The sequence below is a fragment of the Chaetodon auriga genome, chromosome 22 (genome assembly GCF_051107435.1).
Source record: "Chaetodon auriga isolate fChaAug3 chromosome 22, fChaAug3.hap1, whole genome shotgun sequence".
Lineage (NCBI taxonomy): Eukaryota > Metazoa > Chordata > Actinopteri > Chaetodontiformes > Chaetodontidae > Chaetodon > Chaetodon auriga.
Genome location: NC_135095.1, coordinates 3,217,841 through 3,239,235, shown reverse-complemented (window position 1 = coordinate 3,239,235; position 21,395 = coordinate 3,217,841). Strand labels below are relative to the sequence as shown.

At 43.6% G+C, this 21,395-nt stretch overlaps 1 protein-coding gene across 2 annotated transcripts in view; it reads right to left on the bottom strand.

Annotated features, from left to right (window-relative positions):
* The window catches only part of tmtc1 (transmembrane O-mannosyltransferase targeting cadherins 1), a 132,904-nt gene extending 125,492 nt beyond the window's left edge, over positions 1-7,412 (bottom strand). For both annotated transcript variants that reach the window (XM_076722539.1, XM_076722540.1), the window contains exon 1: positions 7,009-7,412. In XM_076722539.1, the coding sequence (XP_076578654.1) occupies positions 7,009-7,304 (296 nt within the window). In that variant the 5' untranslated portion in view covers positions 7,305-7,412. The remainder of the gene's footprint in view (positions 1-7,008) is intronic.
* Between the last annotated feature and the right edge of the window lie 13,983 nt (positions 7,413-21,395).

Sequence of the window (21,395 nt, the reverse complement as noted above, 5' to 3'; positions counted from 1 at the left end):
TCATTCTGGTTGATGAATCAACAACGCTGCTTTTAGGCCCCTCCATTACCACAGCGAAAGCAAAACACTCTGACATGAGCAGCATTTTGAAACCAAGCGTGCACTGACAAACAGCGTCCTCTGTGACTGCCGGGCTGGAGAGGTGAGGGAGAGCTAATTGTGCTCTGTCTCTCTGCGGGTGAGTGACCACGCAGCAGCACAGAAACAGCAAAGGCCATGGAGAGGAAGCTGTCTTTCTTAATGACGCCCTGATAACAACACATGAAAAATACATATCAAACAATAAAAACTACATGACATTACATATAAAACGCAATAGAAATAATAAATAGTGACTCTGTCAGCTCATTAATATGTTTTTTTAATGCACAGCTTGTCATCCAGTCGCTAGCAATTCCTCTTTAATAGCATACTCTTTCCCAATAAGAGTAGTAATATTCATTTGAGTGGGACTGATCCTTTACTCTGATATATTCTGCTATGCTGGAGACTGGGCCATGACCCAAAGGAAGGTTGCGAGGATACTAAAAATAGGTTGTTAATTATTCTGGAGAGCATTGCATCAGTAACAGCTATGGTAATTTGCCTTACCAAATCCCTGCGCTGTAAAAAGGCTGAATAAAATACTGCAGGCGAGAGGGGCAGACAACTGAAAACAGGGTGAAAATGCTTTAGATAAGCTTTGAAAACAGGATAAAGAAAAGCCTCTTTCTGAAACAAGGATGGCAGATAATTAAATTGCTGGCAAAATGACAGCATGTCCTGAATCCTCGAACTTCAGGTAATAAAGTTTTTTTTTTCTTCTGAAATAGATAAACAGCAATTGGGAAATGAAGCTCTCACATTGCCTGAGTCAGCTTCTCTCAGACTCCAGCAGCATCATCTATCACTTTCTTCCCCTTCTCCTTTGTCATTTCTTATTTCTCACTCTTCATCTCCTGCTCTTGTCTCTTTCTATTATCTGCTATGACCATGTCCTCCTCCCTGTCCCCTCATTTACCAGAAGAGCATCCGTCACCACATCTTCCTTCCCTGTCAGTGTCATCTGTCCTCCTGTTTCTATTTTAATCGCATGGCCTCTTGCTATCTCTCTCTCTCTCTCCCTTGTTTTCTCACCATAATCATTGCTCAGTCCGTGGTGCACATAAGGCCTCAGCTATAAAAAGTGCCTTGAGGCTGCAGTTTGTGTGTATTTACTTGTTCTCTGTGTGTCCTTCACCTTGATCGAAAAAAGCCTGTAGTGTTCAACGGCACAGAAAAGACAATGCTGGACCAACTGCACATTCCCCATAGATTCACCACAGGCTTGTGGGCGTGTGTGTGTGTGTGTGTGTGCTTGTAGGTGGGAGTGTGTGTTTTTTTCCCCATGTGTAAAGCAGACAAATACACTTAGGAGTGACCCCCAGGCCAGAGGTGCTGGGGGAGTGCACCCATGTGTTCCTCTGCATGCATAAAAAGACCTTCCTCGGGTGATTCGGGTAACAGCTCATAATTCATTTCAAGCAGAGTACAAGTCAGCCAGAGCTGTCCAGGCTGAGAGAGAACAAAGTGAATCAATGCTTGAAATGTTATCAGCCTGCTAACTTGAATGAAATTCACAGCAGAAAAGTTGAAACGTCCTGACAGTCTGAATCTGGGTGCCTTTCAACGGTTCTTCCCACTTTCCTGTTTGACTGATTCTGCAGCACCAATCCATCAACCTTCCTGGTATCTTTGCATTCTACATGAATAAACACAGAGATTTTCATACTGAAAGGCACACTCCTCCCCACGGGGGATGCAGAAGAGTTGAAGAGGAGGGCACAGAGGGAGAGGCATGATGCAAAGACACTACAGTCTGCATGCAAATGTTCTGAAAACAACTGGAAATTAGGGTTAGCTCTTGTAGCCTGGTCCAAATCAGCGGGCCAGGCTACAACATGTGACACAAAACTCATGGAAGTAATTCAGACACTTGAAGTAGCAAAATCAAACAAGTTTTGAGATGTGTTTAGAAAGATGTTGTCATACTTTGAGCTCTCACAAACACATGTTTGCATCAGTTTGTGCCACCCCAGGTGAATTTGCATCTAATCGCATGCTTCTGTTGACCTTGCATGCAGTTGCACTGCCTTGAAAATTTGCTTTGCATTCTGTCTGAAAACAAGAGCACTGTAGCAGAATCTGCAGGAGCTGCCATGATTTTGTCTGAGGACAGACCCACATATGACCCTACGAATTCCACAACACGGACAGAATCTCTAAATGTGTTAGTCAGTTTAAGTAGTTAAAACCACAGTCACAAACCAGGGTTTTCTCTCCCATTACAAGCACCTATGCTGAACAGAAAAAAAAAAATCTTGCTATGTTTTGGTGTCTCACGCACGCGCACACACACACACACACACACACACACAGAGTCATGCTGAACAAAACTCTCAGAAGTGCAACAACATCAGCAGATTTAAGATGCAAGTCTGTTAGAGACGTCATGGCTGTAAGCGTGGAGTCACATATTATTATGCTGGAAAAGATGAAGAAGCTACGTCTGTTTCTGGTCAAGCATTGTAAACAAGGAGGAGTGTAGATGATGCTGTTCTGCAGAGGATTTATTCCAGTGTCAGACTTTGAAAGGCAATGCTTTAACACAATGAACCTAACCTTGTTCCCACTGTAAACTCAGTTGTATCACTGATGTGTATCTGTCACACATATTCACCATCTTCAGAAACTTGGCATCTGTTAATACCTGTAATTATACAAAGTCTTGATTGGAGTCAAGCAAATGCTGGTAAATTTCTACAGGGAGGAGCAGAGCAGAGAAAATGGGCCTGATTACCCTTCAGCTGTTATTTCTCCACAGAGCAAAGTGTGCGTGCCTTTCCTTAGCTACACCTTCCTCCACATGCAAACAGCAGCTGGGGCAGCTGAGGGTGAGGGATTGAGCTACAGGCTATTTTACAGATGAGGAAAAGTGTTGCTACATATTCACTCCATGTGAGCCAGCGTCCTTCACATGTCAGGCTAATGAAGATGGTGTGGAAAAGCTGACGGCCAAACAGCCCTGGAAGCTGCAACCCAGAGCACTGAACAACCCCCCCGCCCCACCCTCCCACCCACTGAAGTGAGCAATAAGGCAACACCTGTCTCTCCTGAAAGATCACATTCCCCATTGTCTCTGGCCATTACTGTGGCTCTGCTGTCTGCAGCACACACTCGGCATTAAGCGCTGTTTGTGTGTGTGTGTCTGAGTACATGCTCCTGCAAAGCTGTAAGCCATGCTGTCCGTTCTCGGGAGAAGCATTAAGGCGCAAATATTTTCCTCAACAACTGTAATACCAGAGGGAGGACTGGCAAGCAGCTGCTTGAGAGGTCTGTAGTGCTGTTGGGTAATTAGACTGAGCATCATCGAACAATGAAACCATCCTACTGCCTGCACACACGCATGCACACGCACGCACATGCACGCACACGCACGCACACGCGCACACACACACACACACACACACACACTCACACACACACACACACGCACACACGGGAATCCACAGCCAAGGACTCTCAGTTTTCGTTATCTTAAGTGCAGACAGTGCTGATGGAGCTCCGCATGGGGACACATTATGTCTGTCACCAGACCAGCCAATCCAGTTCCACGTGTGTGTCTGTACACACACACACACGCATACATACATACGTGCATATAAACCACCCAGTCTTGCACTACAGAGAGAACAGTTTGGAAGTCTGAGAAAGAACATCTTTCTAGGTATGAAATATAAATCGTAACAGCTGCTTTCCCTCATACTTATTCAGGAAGGTGCTATAATTTGTTTTTCAAGGGAGTCTCATTTGATCACATTCAAGCCTTACCTCTGAGTTATTTAGATGTGTGTGTTCTTGTATATGTGGCGTATTATTGCAAGTTACGCACAGCAAGTTGCATTCAAATCAAGTTTGGATTTTCAAAACAGAAAGAATGGTCTGAAAACATGGAATATGTAAATCACTGATCCAGGCAGTATTGATCCAATTGTTAAATATATACAGTTCTGCTCATTTGTGTACAGCATAGAGTGAAAGGGAAACACATCTATGGTTTATTCAGCGTGGAAAAGTAAGATGTTGACATAAACATGTCTGTACAATACAGTACAGAGACGTACTAGACTCAGCGCTCGTGCAAGGAGTTGTCTTGCCTGAGATGTGTAACAGAAGATAAGGGTCGTACTGGCATCTGCAGAAGGTATAACACATGTCGGACAATGTAACGATCATTCAGCCGTAGTTTATTTAAGTCACGGAGAGCGATGTCTCGAGGACACTGAGACAGTGAGCAAACAATCCCAGTACTACATCTTCCCAACAAATTTAGATTACATCCCAGCGACGTATTTGTGCTTACTGGGAAATGGAACCGGGCTCAGCAGCTTCCCAGTGAACACGGCCGCACCAGGGCCGACCAAAGCCCCTGAGACCAACACAGGACAGCTACAACAGGGAATACAGGGCTGAGGTGATTTATAGCAGGTCCAACCAGGACTCGGACTCTGGGCACAGTGAAGACACGACAGGCAGGGGCACTAGAAGCATGAAACGGGAAGTGAGAGGGAAGTCATCCATCAGCAGCATGGGAAAACGGCATGTAGAGACAGAATATTCTCACATCTGACTCCATGAATGAAGGGTTTATTCTGACCAGTCTGCAGCTGGTGATCGTTTGAACAGTGGAAAGGGATAATGGGGAAAATAGGTGGACACATATTTCCTTCATGCTTCCTTTTATGAGTTTATTTTAATCATTTCTTCACATTCTGTTGGTCATTTTTGTTTTAATTTATTTATTTATTTACATTTTAAACTAAAATTCTTGGATAAACATTACATATTGTACCTTTAAAATTAAGAACTAACCAAAAACAGATGACAAATCTGACCTCACATTCGTTGTCAGCTTTTGGTACTGGTACTTTTCAGTTCTCAGTGCTATGCATCATAAAGTACTTCGGTTTGATACACAGCCTTACTCATAGTTTACAGTCTTATGTAACTTTGGGCACCAAGCCCAAGTTCTCTGGAACTGTTTGTCCCCCCCCAATTTTACTTTTTTCTCCACAAACATGCAGTTAAATTTGGGGGAGAGCGGACAGCCTTTATTAAGGTCTGAAATGTAAACCAATCTCTGACCTCAGACCTGTGCGTGACACGTTAATGCTGCATCCTCAATTGAATCACATCATGAAAAGAAAAAAGAAAGCTGGCAACCTTGGCGCCACCGTTTTCTGGCTCCGTTTCAATCCACTTTTGCATCAGCGAGGCTCAGTTTGGCTCATTTCCCTCATTTAGGAACACTGTGTGGGATGTCCTCTTTTTCTCTTGCGTGGCACCTTCCTCATAACTAACTGCTAACATACCGAAATGTGGTGAAAGGTATATTATTTGCATCCACATTAGCAAACAAATCAGGTGCATGTTGTACAGGATCAAAGTCTAAAAACATGGACGTCATCTCTGTGATGTCACCCACAGGCTTCTGAAGAGCCACTGAAGTTCGGTGGCAGTGACACAAATGAAACCAGGCTGCTGAAACTCAGCAGCTACCTGTCAGTCAAAGCAGCAACGCCCTTAATTATACAGAACTTTAAGTCTTAACATAATTTAATGGGTTGAGTTGCACAAACTATCAGTGGGGACTTAAGAGCAAAGGAGCAGTCGGCTTAAATTTGGGTGCTGCTCTTCATCACGTCACATCACAAAAACCACCTTGGCCTGCCTCTGTCAAGTTGTTGACACAGGCTCAATGTGAGAGAAATTAATGTGCTCAAAACAAAGCAGGAAAACTCTTGGCAGCATCCTCTGTGTATGGCTTGGTCCAGAGAGGAAATACAAGAAATCCAGACTGTTACACCAACATCAATGTGGTTAAATAGTCTCTTAAACTGCCTTCAAGCAGTGCAGCAAAGACGCAGCTGCCAAAAAACGACCACAGGAATATATGACCCAAAGCCAGCTGATGACCTGTGGATGGAAACAGCCAATCACAGGCTCAACCAGGGACTGAGAGGTGCATCTTCATCGTGTGCCATGCAGGGACCTGAAGCAGAGGGCAGTGATGGAGACAGCGAGGAGGACAGCGAGGAGGATTGCGTTTATTAAGTCCACGGTATGTATGGGGTGAGTACCAAACACCATCTCCCGGAGCTCACCTGAGTACCCGCCTACAAAAAGTTTCGTGCACCGCTGGTTATAACACAATCCCACCCTGATCTGGACGCTGGTTCCTCGGACAGACATCCAGCGCCAAACCCAGCGCAGCAGACCCGCCCTCCTGGAGCACAGCACACTGCACAACATGCCGTGTTTTCCCATCGCTCTGACCAGAACTTTTCCATCACCTCCTCGCAGCACACCTCCAACTCCACTGCCAGGGAAGTGAGTCCTACAGAGCTGCGCAACAAGTCCCATAAACCTTTTCTCTGCGTGTATTTTTGGCTCAGCCTGATCTGAATTCCTTTAATACTTCAGTCGCATCACACCGGCGATGCGGACATGGGGACTTGATGTGCTGGGACAAGTTGGACGTGCAGCCGGCCAGCAGAGATACTCCCTCTGCTCCAGCTCATTATATTAACACTGATAACCGGAGCAGAGGCTTGATCTCTGGAGGAATCTCCATGATATTACTCTCAGACTCTGAGTGCGTCTGTAGTTAAAAGCGAGCAGGGCACACTTGGAGGTAATTTCTGTCTCATAAAAAAGCAACTATTAGACTCTTTAAGGTGGTGTTTTATGGCATAATTAGGTTGTATTGCTCTAAAGTTGAATACGAGGCTGCAACAGCTTCTTTCCATAACGGGACGGCTGTATGACGTCAGCCTGAAGTGCGCGTGCATGCTGCTTTCACGCCATAGTTAGCGACCGGACTGTCACCCCGGCTAACATCAATAACGCTGCGGTTCAACTGGCGGAAAGTGGCGTCGGAGCTCCGGGTGAGCTGAAAACAGAGGAGTTGGGAGAACAGGAAGAACTTACTTGAAGGTGAGGATGCACAGCGGTCTGTAGGACTTGTGGCTCGTATTGTCCGCCATCCTCTTGCCCCAGAAGTCGTTGCTGAAGATGTTTCTGAGGCTGGAGCCCGGTCGGACGTCCGGGTTGTTGATGATAGCCCACACATCGTCGTGCACTAACTCCCCGTGGAGAGAGTTGCTGTAGCACAGGGCGCACAGGGCGGCCAGCACGGCGTAGCGACATGCAGCCCACACCGCCTCCGGCCGGACAGTCACCCAACGCTGCTGGCGGGCTTTCTTCTCCCGTGCCGAGGCTGTCATGTCGGGCCTGGCTTTTCCCGCGGCTCCGCTGGGCTGAGGATGAAGCTGAGGGTACCGGAGGACACGTCCATTCCGCCTGCCAGGTAGCGGCTGTGTGTGCTGTGGACTGCGGGGACGGTGTGCATGGGTTGTGCTGCTTTCAGGTGCAGTCGGGAAACGGTGGAGACTTTAGTTTTCCTGTCGTTTGTTTTCCTTTCTGTGCAAGTACAACATGGGATATTCATTCGTCTTTATTGTATTGTATTTTTAGCAATATAAATATACATTTATATATAGATAATATAAAATAATATAAGTACATAACAACACTTCGTTTATTGAATGTTTGAAGGATTTGTCTTATTTGCTATTTTTTATTTAACGTAGATATTCTCTTCTTCGTCTTAAAATATAAATTTAATGTGCGTTAAAGTTCTCTCTTGACCTTGAAAACATTCGTTTGAAAAGAAATCAAATCTCAGCTCAGTTTGGTTCATCTCATGAGCTTCCTCAGCAGCTGGAACAGCCAGCAGCTTTCTTTGGGAAAGTCCAAGAAAAAGCTTTAATGATTTGCGTGTGTTTTATGATTTGTGTATGTGTGTGATAGAACGTAATGTGATGAAACGTAATGTGGCGAGGTTACAATAATCATAACACAGTGGCTACCAAAATAGATAAATGAGCGACATGGCAACTAATTTCCCGCATAAAATTGTATTTCTTTGCTTGGGTGTCAGCCAATCGGAATAGGAATTAACGTGTTTTGAAACCGTATTGGCATACATCACAATTTTATTATTAAATAACTTGATTCTCATATAATAAGAAACAGGCCAAAAAAAACAATCATCTGAAGACGAAAATTAAGCCTGGATAGCTCCAAATAGGCTGTCTGTGTTTACACAATAACAGAAAAAGGCTAATGAAACTCCTACTTAAATTTAAAGTAAAACTCTAAGGCCCTTGAACTTTACGTAGGAATAATGATAGGAAGGGAGGGACGAATGTTTGTCTCAGGCTATTATGCCAGAATTAGTCATTAAGTAAGAATATTGGACAGCAGGCATGGTTGAGCCAGAAGTTTTGGATGTACGAGCTTATGTGGAGCACCAGAATGCGGCATCAGCTCCAAGAACCCGCCTGCGGACGCATGCGCAGAGGGACGCTGCCTCTCCGGGCAGACAGAAACATCAGCTGCAGAAAATCAATGCTGCTCGGCGAAGATGCGCGAGCGCATGATCGCCTTGGCACAACCTTGACCTTTTTCTTCTCACACAGCGTCATCATTAACGAGTCCGAGAAGACTCGTGACCGCAGAGCAAGAGGATATTAGTGGATGCTCCTGCAGGAGAGTTTCAAGCAGCCTAAACCTGTGATCAGCGAGGCCATGTGTGGCTTCCACATCAGCTGTTTAAAGCTTCATGTTTCAGATCTTTGACTTTGAAGGGCCCTTCCAGACATGTTTGAGACGATAGAAATAAGAATTTGCCAGAACAGTTTTTTGATCGATCAAAAAAAAAAGTTCAGTAAACTAGGCCTTCTTACAAATCCCTAAAAGCCCATCTGTTCCTTCTCTGTGACAAATCCAGAATATATAGAGAATGTATATGAAAATTTCAAAGTTAAACTGTTGGTCGCAAAATGTTTCCCACTCCACTGAAAAGTCTATTTTCAGAGTATCCTACCAGGAGGCTGGAGGTTCCACATCACTGTGTTGTAAGTTGCATACTGGGCAATGATTGGCTCTTAACAAGTTGTGATGTCATAAAAAGCTGCCATATGTTCACATCTCAAACAGAGATGAACAGAGAGAAAGTTTCCCCTTTCAGCAGATGAAGGTAAAAACAGCCTTCTCGTGTCAAACTGAACTGAGAAAGAGAAAACAGGTGTGTGACACAATATGCGTCACGATCTTGGGGTCTTCTTGTAGTTTGTTTCCTGTTTTATTTTGAAAATTCCCTCTCCTCGTGTGTTGTTTTCTTTTACTTCCCGCCATTGCGATTGCTGATTAGTTTTTCCTGTCTCTCATTAACATCCCTCTCATGTATTTACTCTGTTTTCTCTGTTCAGTTGCTGCTCGTGTCTCTCATCAGGATTCCTGCCCGACCGGTTAACTTACTTATTTGTATTTCTGCTTTGTTCATGGATTTTGTCTCAGCCTGCATCCTCAGTTTTTGGGCTGCATTTCATTCCATTCAGTTGGTTTTCCCAATAAATTGATAAATCAGGTAATCGTACTCCCTCTAATGTGTGTTTACCTCAGTGTGGAGACAAAACTCTCTCTCTCATTGACTCCTGTTGCTTTTGTTTTCCTGGGAATTGTAGTTGTTTTAAGGTCACAAAGCAACAGAGCGGTTTTAGAGAGAGACCTAAAGAAAGAGAAGGTGTGAGAGGGAGAGCCCGAGGGCAGACAGCAGAGTCAGTCAACAACATGCTGAACATCTGGTGTGTCCCCTCGCGGCCTGACCGACTCATTGCGATTCCTGTTGCATGGTGGCCAGCTGGTCACCGAGCGCTTGGCCTCCTGCTCTGAAACGGAGCTCATTTCGGTCTGAGCCACTGCAGCGCACTGCAACAGCTGCTCACGCTGACAGCAAAGCAAGCCTCTTTCTTACAGCTGACTGAGAGATGAAGGTGAGGCCTGCGTGTTAACACAGCTCGTACCTCTGACTGCGTGCGATGTGAGAAGGTTCGATCTCACGTGGAGGAGCCCACAGCTGATTATCAGCAACCCTGCAGCCCCACAGAACGTGCTGGCCTCTCTGGCCTTTTGGTTTCACAGCACATTTAATTTAAGGATCAGTTTCAGTGCTCTCATCAACCCTTTTATTGTAGCATTAGCCTGGTTCCAGACCTCTCAACTGCTACTCTTACAGAACTGATGATGGATTGTGTTGTTGACAGAGATTCTGGGATTTTTTTGTAAAACATTGTGGGTATCACAAGGCCTCGGCTGGTACGTCTGCTCTGGATCTGGTTTCCACAGATGATGAATGTCACTTGTTTTAGAGCATTTGTTTATCCAGGAAAGACAGATGAAGCATGCAGGCATTTTTTGCTGGAAATTTTCTTCTCTGTTGGCATTTCACTTGTCATAGTAGCAGTGGTGTGTGTGCGTGTGTGTGTGTGTGTGTGTGTGCGTGTGTACACATGTGTGAAGCTGAGAGTGACGGGTCGCAGCAGCCAGGTCAGCAAGTACATGAGGGGCACTGGAGCGATATGGGCTGACAGACTGCCTGCCATCCATGACTGCTGCTGGTACAAGCCACTGCTCTGCTAAACACACACACACACACACACACACACACATACACACACACAAAATGTCAACAGAGAAGTAAATTTCCAGCAAATCTGCCTGCATGCTTCACACACAGAGTTTCCATCATTTCAGGGGACATATACTCATTTCCTGGAGACTTACCCTAACCACTGCCTAACCTTAACCTTCACCTAAACCTAACCTAAGTTAATGATTTATGTCTTAAGAAAGGCGAGCCCACATGATATGACTGTGTAGGCAGATTTATGACCCCAGAACATGAGTAATACACATCCACACACACGCATGCATGCATGCACACACAGAGATACAAATACCAAATAAAACCATACAAATAATTATTATTCAGCCCCGTATTTGGCCCTCAACTCCGTCCCCTTTTTTCAATGCAGAAACTTGATTCAAACATCAAAATATTCAGCTCAATTAGAACACTCCAGCTGTTACATTTCTCATTCACAACTTTCAGAAAATCTGAAATATTCAACATTTTCTTTCACTTTTTTCTTTCTCATTTAAAATAATGAACAGGGTGCACAGAGGATAGTGTGGGTGACATCCCACACAGAGTGGGTGAAGGTGTTTCACTGCTCTTAAAAAGGTCTTTATAACTCATCGTCAATTTTCTTTTGCCAGAATGTCGGCAATTTTGTCTTCTTTCGCACTTTAACTATCTCAGCAAACACACTCACACATTTCACTGCATGACCTTCTGACTGGCAGGTGTACCATCCAATTCCTCCACTAACTTCAATATGAGCTGAGAGGAGGATTTTCAGAGAGTAACAGAAATGACCTTTTGCCTTTAACTCGCTCTATTTTCACTCTTTGACACCACAAACATAGTATATGACAGCGCTCAGCAAAGCCTCCTGTCTCTTATTATTTAATAACTTAGGAAATAGGAGTTGAGGTCATTGACTGATGAGCTAGAGTTGCGTTTGAGAGGTGTCTCTCCACTGAAAGCTTTGTGTGGCTCAGTTCAACACAGAGCTGATTCAGGTCACTTACGTCAAACATGGCTTCCCACACATTCAACAGGTTTCACTGGCAGTGCTGGTTTAGTTTTGCAGTTTTAGTCAGAAGTCAGTTCAGTTAGTGGATTCGAGCCGACTCCACACGCAACTTCAGGTGACATTATGTTGACTTGAATCATTTGTCTGACACAAAGACACACACACGTATGAGGACATTATATTGACTTACAATCAGATCGCCAGTACCCATCACCATGCAACCTCTGATTTTATGTGTCGAAAATTTGGCAATGTAAAAGAAAACATTGAATCACTTGTATTGGCACTGAAAAATGTCCCAACAATTGTTATTTCATCTTATTTTGATATTTTTTTGTGTGTGTTTTGATTCATTTTTCAATGACAATCTTCAGTTTTTTTCTTTAAGTCTTTTTTCAATGACAGTTTCTTTTTGCTGTTTTCTTTTTTTCAGTTTTCAGTTTCAGCTTTTCTGTCACTGTATTGGCATGAAGAGGAAGGGTTTGATGAGAGGCAAAGAGAGTGGGATTTACATATCTGTGTACTAATGAGAGAACATCACTCCTCTGGACACGAGGTCCTGTCCTAAGCATCTGACATGAGCACACAGCTTGCACACGGCACTGGCTTCCATGAGTTCACCGGGAACTCCCAAATCACCGTGCGTTAAGTCGCCGTGCTGCTGTTTTTCCACACCAGGCTGGGTTAAAGCTAACTTTTAACTGGCATTATGCAGCTCTGGCAGCAGCCTGCTGGAACAAGCACTAACACCACATGACATGGAGCTGGGTCTCGTGCACATTCCACCCTCTGGCCCCACACACTGTCTCATTCACTATTACATTTTGAAGCACATCTGTAATAAAAAAAAAAAAAAGAAAAGAAAAAAAAAACGCAGTAAGAAAAATTAATGATTCTAGTGATTATGAAGCATGACTAAGTGATCATAATTTAGTGGACATAAAGTTAATATTTCCCACAGAATTCCTTTACAAGCCAAGCTCTGTGCATTGGGACTATGCTCTGATTACTTTGTTGTAACTCTGCAGCAGTCACTGCTCACTGACTTTGGGCTTTAATGAGCCAGAGGGATCATTGCACTATTAAGGAAGAACATAGATATACTTTCTGCTGAAAATATGATTAGGTACTGGCAGCCTATGCAGCCTGCAGAGAGACGAACGTATATTGTAATAAGAACTTTCTGCGCTTGTGGTGCCCCTGTATGGAGTTTCTGGAATTTTCAATGATTTGAAGCTGTATGGAAACTATGTGCTGCTGGGATTTTTTTTTCCTTTTATTTTGCTGGCACCTTTTTGTTAAAGGTTCCATATTAAAAAAGCTTTTTCAACAAGTTAACACAGGTCTAGGAAAAGATTCTCGCCTCCCTCTAGTTCCCTCTCTTTCAGTCCCTTTCAGGATGTGCTGTTTCTGGTGGCGTCAATGACGTCATTGGCCGCGCCGAATTTGACCGGCTCATCTGGAAACTGCAGGCAGGGTTCTTTCAGAAATCCATATCTCACTCAAAAAAGCATGGGCGGTCTTATTTAACAGGTTGTATGCGTGTGGCAGCACCAGAGACCCAAAATAACACCCCAAATCCCAGAAAACGTGATTTTTTCACAATATGGGACTTTTAAATTGTTAATGTTTATATTTAATGTGACAAATTCAATAAAGACAGAAAAGAAACAACATTCTGTTGTTGGTGCAGACTTGACAGGGGACGCATGCATTGCAAAGTACCTTTGCAACTGGGAGACAAATCATCGGGGTGGGCAAGAGGTCAAGAATAAAGTAAAGAACTCTCCATGTTCCAGAAGTCAGAAGCAGGGTGACACTATCAGATTTACGAGAATATTGTTACACTGATCGTTACACAGTAAATGTTGAGAAATTACACTACACAGGCTGTTTTATGTAGTGTAACCAAACATGGCATTTCAAAGACAGTTTTCAACCACGAACAGCAATCTAGAGGCAAAATCCACCTCCAAAAAGTCATTAAAATGGATGTTGAACTTGCCGTCACATGCACAGTGTGGATATCTTCAGTGAAACTGCTGCAGACGACTTAGTTTTTGTTTGCTTGTGTTGCTTGTTGCAAGGAACACATCTACGAGAAATCACACTGAGGGAATTTCGTTAATTAACTTCTGGCGAGTAGCGAAAATGTCGACAAATGTTGAAATGTTCTATCCGTTTTCCTACAATCTTCTCGCAGAGCCACTGAAGCATGAGGAAATGTTCTTCACACAACTTCTGTGCCTGTGAATTCAATGCAGAATGTAACAGTGCAGGGTTACTCATCAGGCTTCCAGGTCACTGTGATGCAGCCTGGTCTGACTCACTGTCACACAGTGTTGCTCCACATTCTGATGTCTGGACCCCAACAGTGGCTCATGCAGGGACCTGAAACAGCAAATATTTATCATTTGTAATCAGTCTGGTGAGGACAGGCCATGAGCTGCACATGTGCTTAAACTAAGTGCTGTCTTAATATGGATGTTAGAAGAAATGGAGCTATGTTGTGTAAGAAGAAGGATTAAGGGAGGCTCTCCAGGGCCAGTCAGACAGAATGCTCAGGAAACAGAGACAGGGTGGAGGCAGAGATGAAAGCGCAGACCGTCAGCCTTCAGCACTCTTCTCCCCTCCTTTCATCTCCTTACGCTTCCTCCATCTGGCTTATTGCACTTTGCCCCGGCTTTCCTCATCAGCATCATCATTAGGGTGAAACCTTCTCGGCGTCTGTTTGGCACGGTTTGATCCCAGGGTTGGTCGGCCTTGCACTTCCCTTCAGCTGGCAGAGAGACAGACCTGCAGCCAGTTAGCCCTGCGAGGCTACATGTCCTTTTCAAGCTCTCATCTGCACTCACAGCCTCTGTAATCACCACATCAGCTATTCAACGCTTCATATGAATCACCAGAGACCTGGGGAGGGAGGAAAATGTAACACCTGCTCCCTTCATCTCCATCTCTCTACTCTGGTCTCGCAGCTTCCTGCTGAGCTACAAGGGGAACTGCCAGGAGGAACTATTCACCGTCAGCTGTTTGAAATACGAGCATCGTGCCGGAGCTGATTTCTTCATTTGTTGAGTGTTTGCACGTTCAAGGTCCCATGTGCCGTTTGTTAGAGCAGCTGAACACCGGCAGCAACTGGAAGAACTCTCTCTCAGACAGCTCGCTCCCTGTAAGATAAGATAATTAAGAAATGCCTCATTATAAAATGAGATACTTAGAGTACTGAAAGAAAAAATCCATCAAATGAACAGCTTTTAGCAGTGGAGCTCCTCTCACTGGTGACTGAACGCAAGCATTATCAGCTCAGCTGTGACACCAAGTACATTACTTCCTGTTTAAAAGCTCACTGAAAGAGAGATAAAGCTACGAACACGGCCATGGTGTTATCATTAGTTAGTTATACTCTGTTGCAAAGGTGTTTGCTGAGCTGTTAACCTTATAAACAGCGCTTATGTAGGTCTAGTTTTCTATTGGACTGAAAGAAACAGCAGCAAATGAAACCACTCTGGAACATCATCATACACAGCATTCAAATACGTGTACTCATGGATGGATGGATGAGCTTCTTTCTTCTCAGTCAGAACTCGGTCAAATCTGCACATGCAGGCATGATCCACATATTCAGTGTGTACACTTTGTGAGATCAAAGTTACTACATAAATGACAGTTAACTACTATCGCTGCTCAGCTGGAAGTAAGTGAACAAGCAGGCATGCTCCACTGTGGTATTTCATTTCATTATTACAGCTGGCTGGCTGATAGCCACTAAACGGTGATGGCACTCGTTATGATTCGGCCTGCCATTCCCAAGCATAGGAGGCCTGTTAAATATTACCCATAGTGCTATAGGTTGAATAGGCCATTAGAGGAAAGGGTCATTAGAGTGGCACTCATCTGTGAAGAGCACAGGGATGCCTGCACTTGATGAGCCCCTCAGGGACGCAGCGCGGGGAACAGGCGGTCAAAGTACGGACAAGGAAGACTGACATTTAATATGCAATCACACAGAGTAATTAACAAGGCTAATGCAATTATGTGCTACATGAAGCAGGCTGCTAAGGAGATGACTGTCTTGTAAGAGAATAAATGCAGCTAAAATGAAGTGAAGAGGGTTGATAAAGTTAGGGCCAAAGAGGCACTGTTAAACAGCCTCCCGAGGCTTCAGCCCTTCAGTTAAAGGACTCAAATGCTGCAGATTTAAGTGTTGTATGAGCTTGTAAATCTGATTTATGAAACTGCCACGCAATGAGGAAACAGACTCCGCTTCGATCGCTGATTAGATTCAGCTGCAGAAGTCCCTTATTTACATTAGATACCCTATAAATGACACATGCTAATTTTTGCAAGGTAGCCTGTTGAGATGCTGCAGTATCACTGTACCTTTCATGGATTACAGACCAGCAAATGGCAAAATACTGTTTCTGGATTGGAGTCTTCATGATAAGATCTGCTCTGTATGTGAAGCTCATACGACCCAATCATCCAGTCCTCTCCAACTTTTTATTATTACCAATTTAACCTTTATTATGTAACTCTTCCAGACCCCTTCATGTATTCCACAATACTCCAGGTATTCACACTTATGTATAAACTCCAGGTTTCAGCTACGATTGGTCAAGTGTCACCCATGACCCATGACATCATCAGGTAAGCCAAACCCCAGCTCCCCTTTTTCTCTCTCTTTTTTCTCTCTTCTGCTCACATCCTCTTACCTGATGCCTCTCTAACCTGTGTGTGGTCTGTGTTTCGGTAGTGACGAAATCTTTGAATTTGGACTTCAAGACTCATTTGGTTAGGCCTAAGCCCTGAGTGCTATGGCTAATTTTGAGGGTTTTCTCTATGTTTGATAATAATAATAATAATAATAATAATAATAATAATAATAATAATAATTATAAATAAAAAAAGCGTTTGAAGCCATAACACTGTCCCCACCTCTGCTCCGTATCATCCCTACAATGCAATCGTTACTCTGCAGCTCTCTGGGCCCCTGCTGGCCACAGCTGTTACTACTTGCCCAGGTTGTTGTCTCTATTTTGATTTTATTTGACAAAATATGTTTACTTTTACATTACTTTTAAATATTGTCCATCTTTTTGTTTCTTATGTCCTCTTATTTAAAATTTAATTTGTGATCCTTTCGTCTTTATTAATGACTGAAAATGTTAGTTTTCACATTCAAACCTGATTGTCAATTCAAAGGACATGGACATACAATAGAGCTAAAACATTAAGCAGGAATGTGAAAATTCTCCTACACAACATTTCAGTCTCCTAAACCTTCTCAAGACATTGTCTCAAAATATCTAGAGAAAGGTCAGAAGACATTGACAAATAATTATGCAGAGTCGATTTCTGTGTGTACGAAAGTATTTTTCCTTTGAGGAGGTTTTGGAGAGTGCCATTTGTTTGCTGCTCTGATAAAAGTCTAGTTTAAACACAGAAGCATGTGCACACATCTAAGCAAACCAGTGGATCAGGTGCTGGATAAGAGGGCTCAAAGTAAAAAACAAAGAATAACCAGCTCAGTAAATAGTCTTGAAGCCCTCTAGTAGGTAGCATTTATTTGCTTCGTTGCAAACCTTTCTGCAAGGTCTTCTGCAGGCAAATACACAGGCGCAGGCTTATATAGTGAGAAGAAAAGAAAGAAACATAATCAACTGTTCAAATGCACTTGTGGCAAATAAGTGTATTGTGTGCAGGTGTGCTCATTATATAAGCCTCACAATACCTATGTAATACCCACAAGACCTTGTCAGAGGTCGCAGTGATAAATGGTACCTCCTGCAGGGCTTCAAAACCATTCAGCGTGCAAATAATTCTTTGCTCTTCACGAGAGCAGCAGAGATTCTCAGAGAACGTTCTGCAATTGTTTTAAAGAAATTTCCAAACAAAACATTAGCTTTTTATTTTTAGCAATGTTAAGGTTACAAATGTTCTGTCTGTGTTTCTGTGTGTCTGTCCAGGCGTGGCGTTTTGTTTTCCCACCTGCTGCCAATTAGCCTGCACTAAAACCCATCCACTCGTCAAGCTCCTGCAGCGTATACCCCCACTCTACACTCCACTCTCCACCGGAGTCTTTAATTGGCTAATGTGGCACTACGGTATGGCCAAGTTCAAGTCTTGTTAAGTACTTTCCTCATGCTTGCCTGAATCTGTTTTCCTGTGCCTCAGGCTGATCATCTCTGTGCTCTCTGTCTGCCTGCCCCCCCGAGTGTTTGCCAATCTGCCTTCCAGACAACTACTCAGCTTTCTCTGCTCGCTCCGCGCCTGTCATTCTGGCTCAGATCTCCAGACCTCGTGTCAACATTTTATCAATAAATCTGCATTTAAACAACTGCAAGTCGCACATCTGAGTTCTGCCTTTTGGTCTCAAATGAAAGATTAGAGAACAATTTGGCCAACATAGATTCAGCAGATGCAGACCCAGAAACAGGAAGCATCAAAAACGCAATCTCCAGTCAAGGAATAGCCTGAGGAACTCCAGCAATACCAGATAAATCAGATTATTCAGTTATTTAATCAAGTGTTATCACCTCAACTCTCCTCTCCGGTCTTTGCAGCACAAGCCATTCAGCATGTTCCTCTAGCTTCACCACATGTGTCTGCTCCACCCAGGGGGTCCTACATTTTTGACTCAGAAGCCTTCACTGGGTATCTGCTTCTTCAATGCTCACTGGTGTTCAATCATCAGCCACTGACTCTCCCTTTGGATTAATGTAGGGTACACTACGTTATTGGATGGTTGAAAGCTTGGGTGGGCTCCAGGGTGGACCTTCATTTTCTGACTTCACCACTGAATGTGCAGAGTTCTTTGTTGCCAAGACTAAAAGCGTTCTTCTCCTGAAGCGTGTGGAGCTCCTCCATGTACTGCCACCTTATTTTCTGGCTATGGACTTGCGACAGTATTTTGGGAGGAGCCATCACATGTCAAGGAGACAACCCTGACTCTCCTGGATGATGTTTGCTATCTCTGCTCTTGTCATGATGTTAAGAAGCAAGAATGGGGACAATGGGGATCTTCCAAGACTCACTTACTGCAAGGACCAAAGCTTGTGTTGCCACATTTTCCATCTCACCAGCACCAATGTCAACATAGCCATGGTCCCCCTCCAACTCGCTTTGCTTATGAATGTGCATTTCATCCATCATCATGATCATCATCAAGGCAGCAAACTCTGGCTTTTGCTGCCTTCTTTTTCACTCTTTTCTTTTCAAAGCTGTGAATGAAGCGACAGTAAATACAGCATCAGTAGCAGAGGCTACTGAGCCATTTTCCTGTGGTCTGAGGATGAAGCAAAGCCAAGAGAATCTTCTCTCAGACATAGGATAGAAGTGCAGTGTAGTTGTGAAATGCCTCAAGTTTTTCGGAAAACACTGACTTTTTCTTCATTTGTGTTCTCTGAAAGATCCCTCAGGGAACATCATCAAGACCAAAAAAAGATCAAAATTCAAGTAAAATTAGAAATACGTTTGAGGGGTAAAGGGGGGTCGGATGCTATTTTTATTTTACAAGTTCTTTTGACAAAGCGGATGAGCAACGCTGCAAACTGCAAACAATACGAAGCAGATGAATACAAGAACCCTTAATCACAAGGTTTTCAACTGGCCAGCACCTGGCTAAGCCCACAAAAGATTTACAGAAAACACAATAGCTATGAGGGGTCTCTAATTGCTTAAAATGTGGGCTGAAATAGACAAAAGTTCACATAAAAATGAACAAGGATGAAATCTAGAAGTCAGAAGAGGGGGAGAGTTTGAAAGTCCTAAGACTAAGTGGGGAGAGCTGAATGTCTGATGCTGGCCGCCTGTTCTGTATGCCACACTGGATGCTTCCACAGCGTGGTTGCTCCCGGCTGTCTCTTTCCCCTGACGCTGGGGGAGCCTCCACACGACTACAGCAGACATCTGAGGGCAGAGCGAACACACAGCCGGTATGGGGTACACCTCTACAGCTGCCAAACTTGCCTCTCATCTGCCAGAATGTTACTAATTCCCAACGGTGCTCATGCAGCCAGGCAGAGCTCCTCGGCCTGTCACGCTGTAACGTTTGCTCCCCTCCCTTCACTGCTCCCATCCTCTCTGTACATTGTCCAGTCCTGGTTCCCGTCCTCCATCTCTATCACCCTTGTTTCTCTCTGCCCTACTCTAGCATGTTGCTGTCATCTCCGTCGCTCTTGTTCTCTCTCGTGCTCCTGGTCTGCTGCCTCTGTGGTCTCTGAGGCGACCCCCTCTTGTCCAATCGGTCAGGGCTTTGTCTATCACAGGGATCAGAGCTCAAGCAGGAACAGGTCATTAGTGTTAAGGGAAGTAACATTAACAACACAAAACAGCAGTCTATATCAACCTGAAAGAATGCACTAAAACCACATAGGCATAATAACATCATAACAAACACAGTACCAAAGTATCAATATAAATAAAACCACCCACAGAAAATCAATGTAACATTAAAACAATATATGTAATTATGCACATAAAACAGCCACAGTAGAACTGTTGGTACTACTCCAATTGTCTGCATCTGCAGCCTCCTCACTGCTATTTACAACAGAAATCGGCCTGTCACTTTTCTCCTCATTAATACTTCGCAAGCTTTTTCCTCTGGGCTGTGTTTCTTTACCCTTGCAGAAAGAGAAAATTGTCTGCACAGCGGTGTCCTTCAGGCACGTCCTTCCCCAATAAAAATTTCAAGAAACTGCAGAGTAAGTGGCTGTTCATAGAGGAGGTTTGTGTGTTTAACTTCTGTAGATATTCAGCTCTGTATATGAAGGTGGTGTCAAGTTTAACAGTGTACTACCAAGACAACTGAAGTATGAATGTAGTGTGCACTTCATCCACATTAAAATGACTGTTGCTATTAAAAGCATATTGAACTGTTCTCAAAGCTTATTGCCTCCATAAAATGCTGCTATGTCCAGCTTACTCACTTGGAATCATTTTTCCCATAATTTTTCCCATTTTTCACAGACAGTATGTGGGGAAAACTGCAATTCTCACCCTATCACAAGGAGTCTTTGTGTTAAATGTACTGAAATCATGTTGCTTGATTGATCAAACCTTCAAATCTTCATCTGGCCTTTTGGGGGGCCCTTTCCTTTCGGGGAACACTAAACTTCAATGGTGTGTCAATAATTTCATTTTACCAGTGACAGCACGGAGCAAGTTTTTAGCAGTGTGTTATGTGATGTATTAGACGATAATTTGATGTATATGAATGTATTATGGTCAATACTTCATCAGCATAAACCAAAAAAGTTGTTGATTGTTTGTAAGGTAAGTCAGTGCTGAAGTGATGCCTCTCAATGTGTTCACTGCACAGACGGAAAGTCCTCTTAAAGAGTCCTGTTCTGTCCTCTGATGCTGAAAATCCACTGGTTGAGACAAATTACACAGACAAATACATATGTCAAGTGGTGTGCTGCATGTGTTATGTTACCTCTTTCACAAGCTTGACATAAAATTAGTAAGTATCGAGATGCGCTATTTACCACATCTTGATAGGTAGGTTAAGGTTAGGGTTAACGCGATCAGTTTGTGTGACCAGGCTATTTCTGCTGTTAAGATGGACATTTTAATCAATTTGCAACCTCCAGGGCTGAAACATAAAAGCAACACAAAAGGGCAAAAACAGTTCTTTGAATGAGAACTTGAGGCTGGCTTCGAAAGTGAGTCACTCCCCATGGACCCCCATATTCATTTTTATTGTTTACAGCCTGAAGATTTATTCTCTATAGCTAATTCATGAAATTGAATTTTACAAATTTTATATAACTGACTCATTTGAATTAAATTGAGGCTTTAAGTTATGCA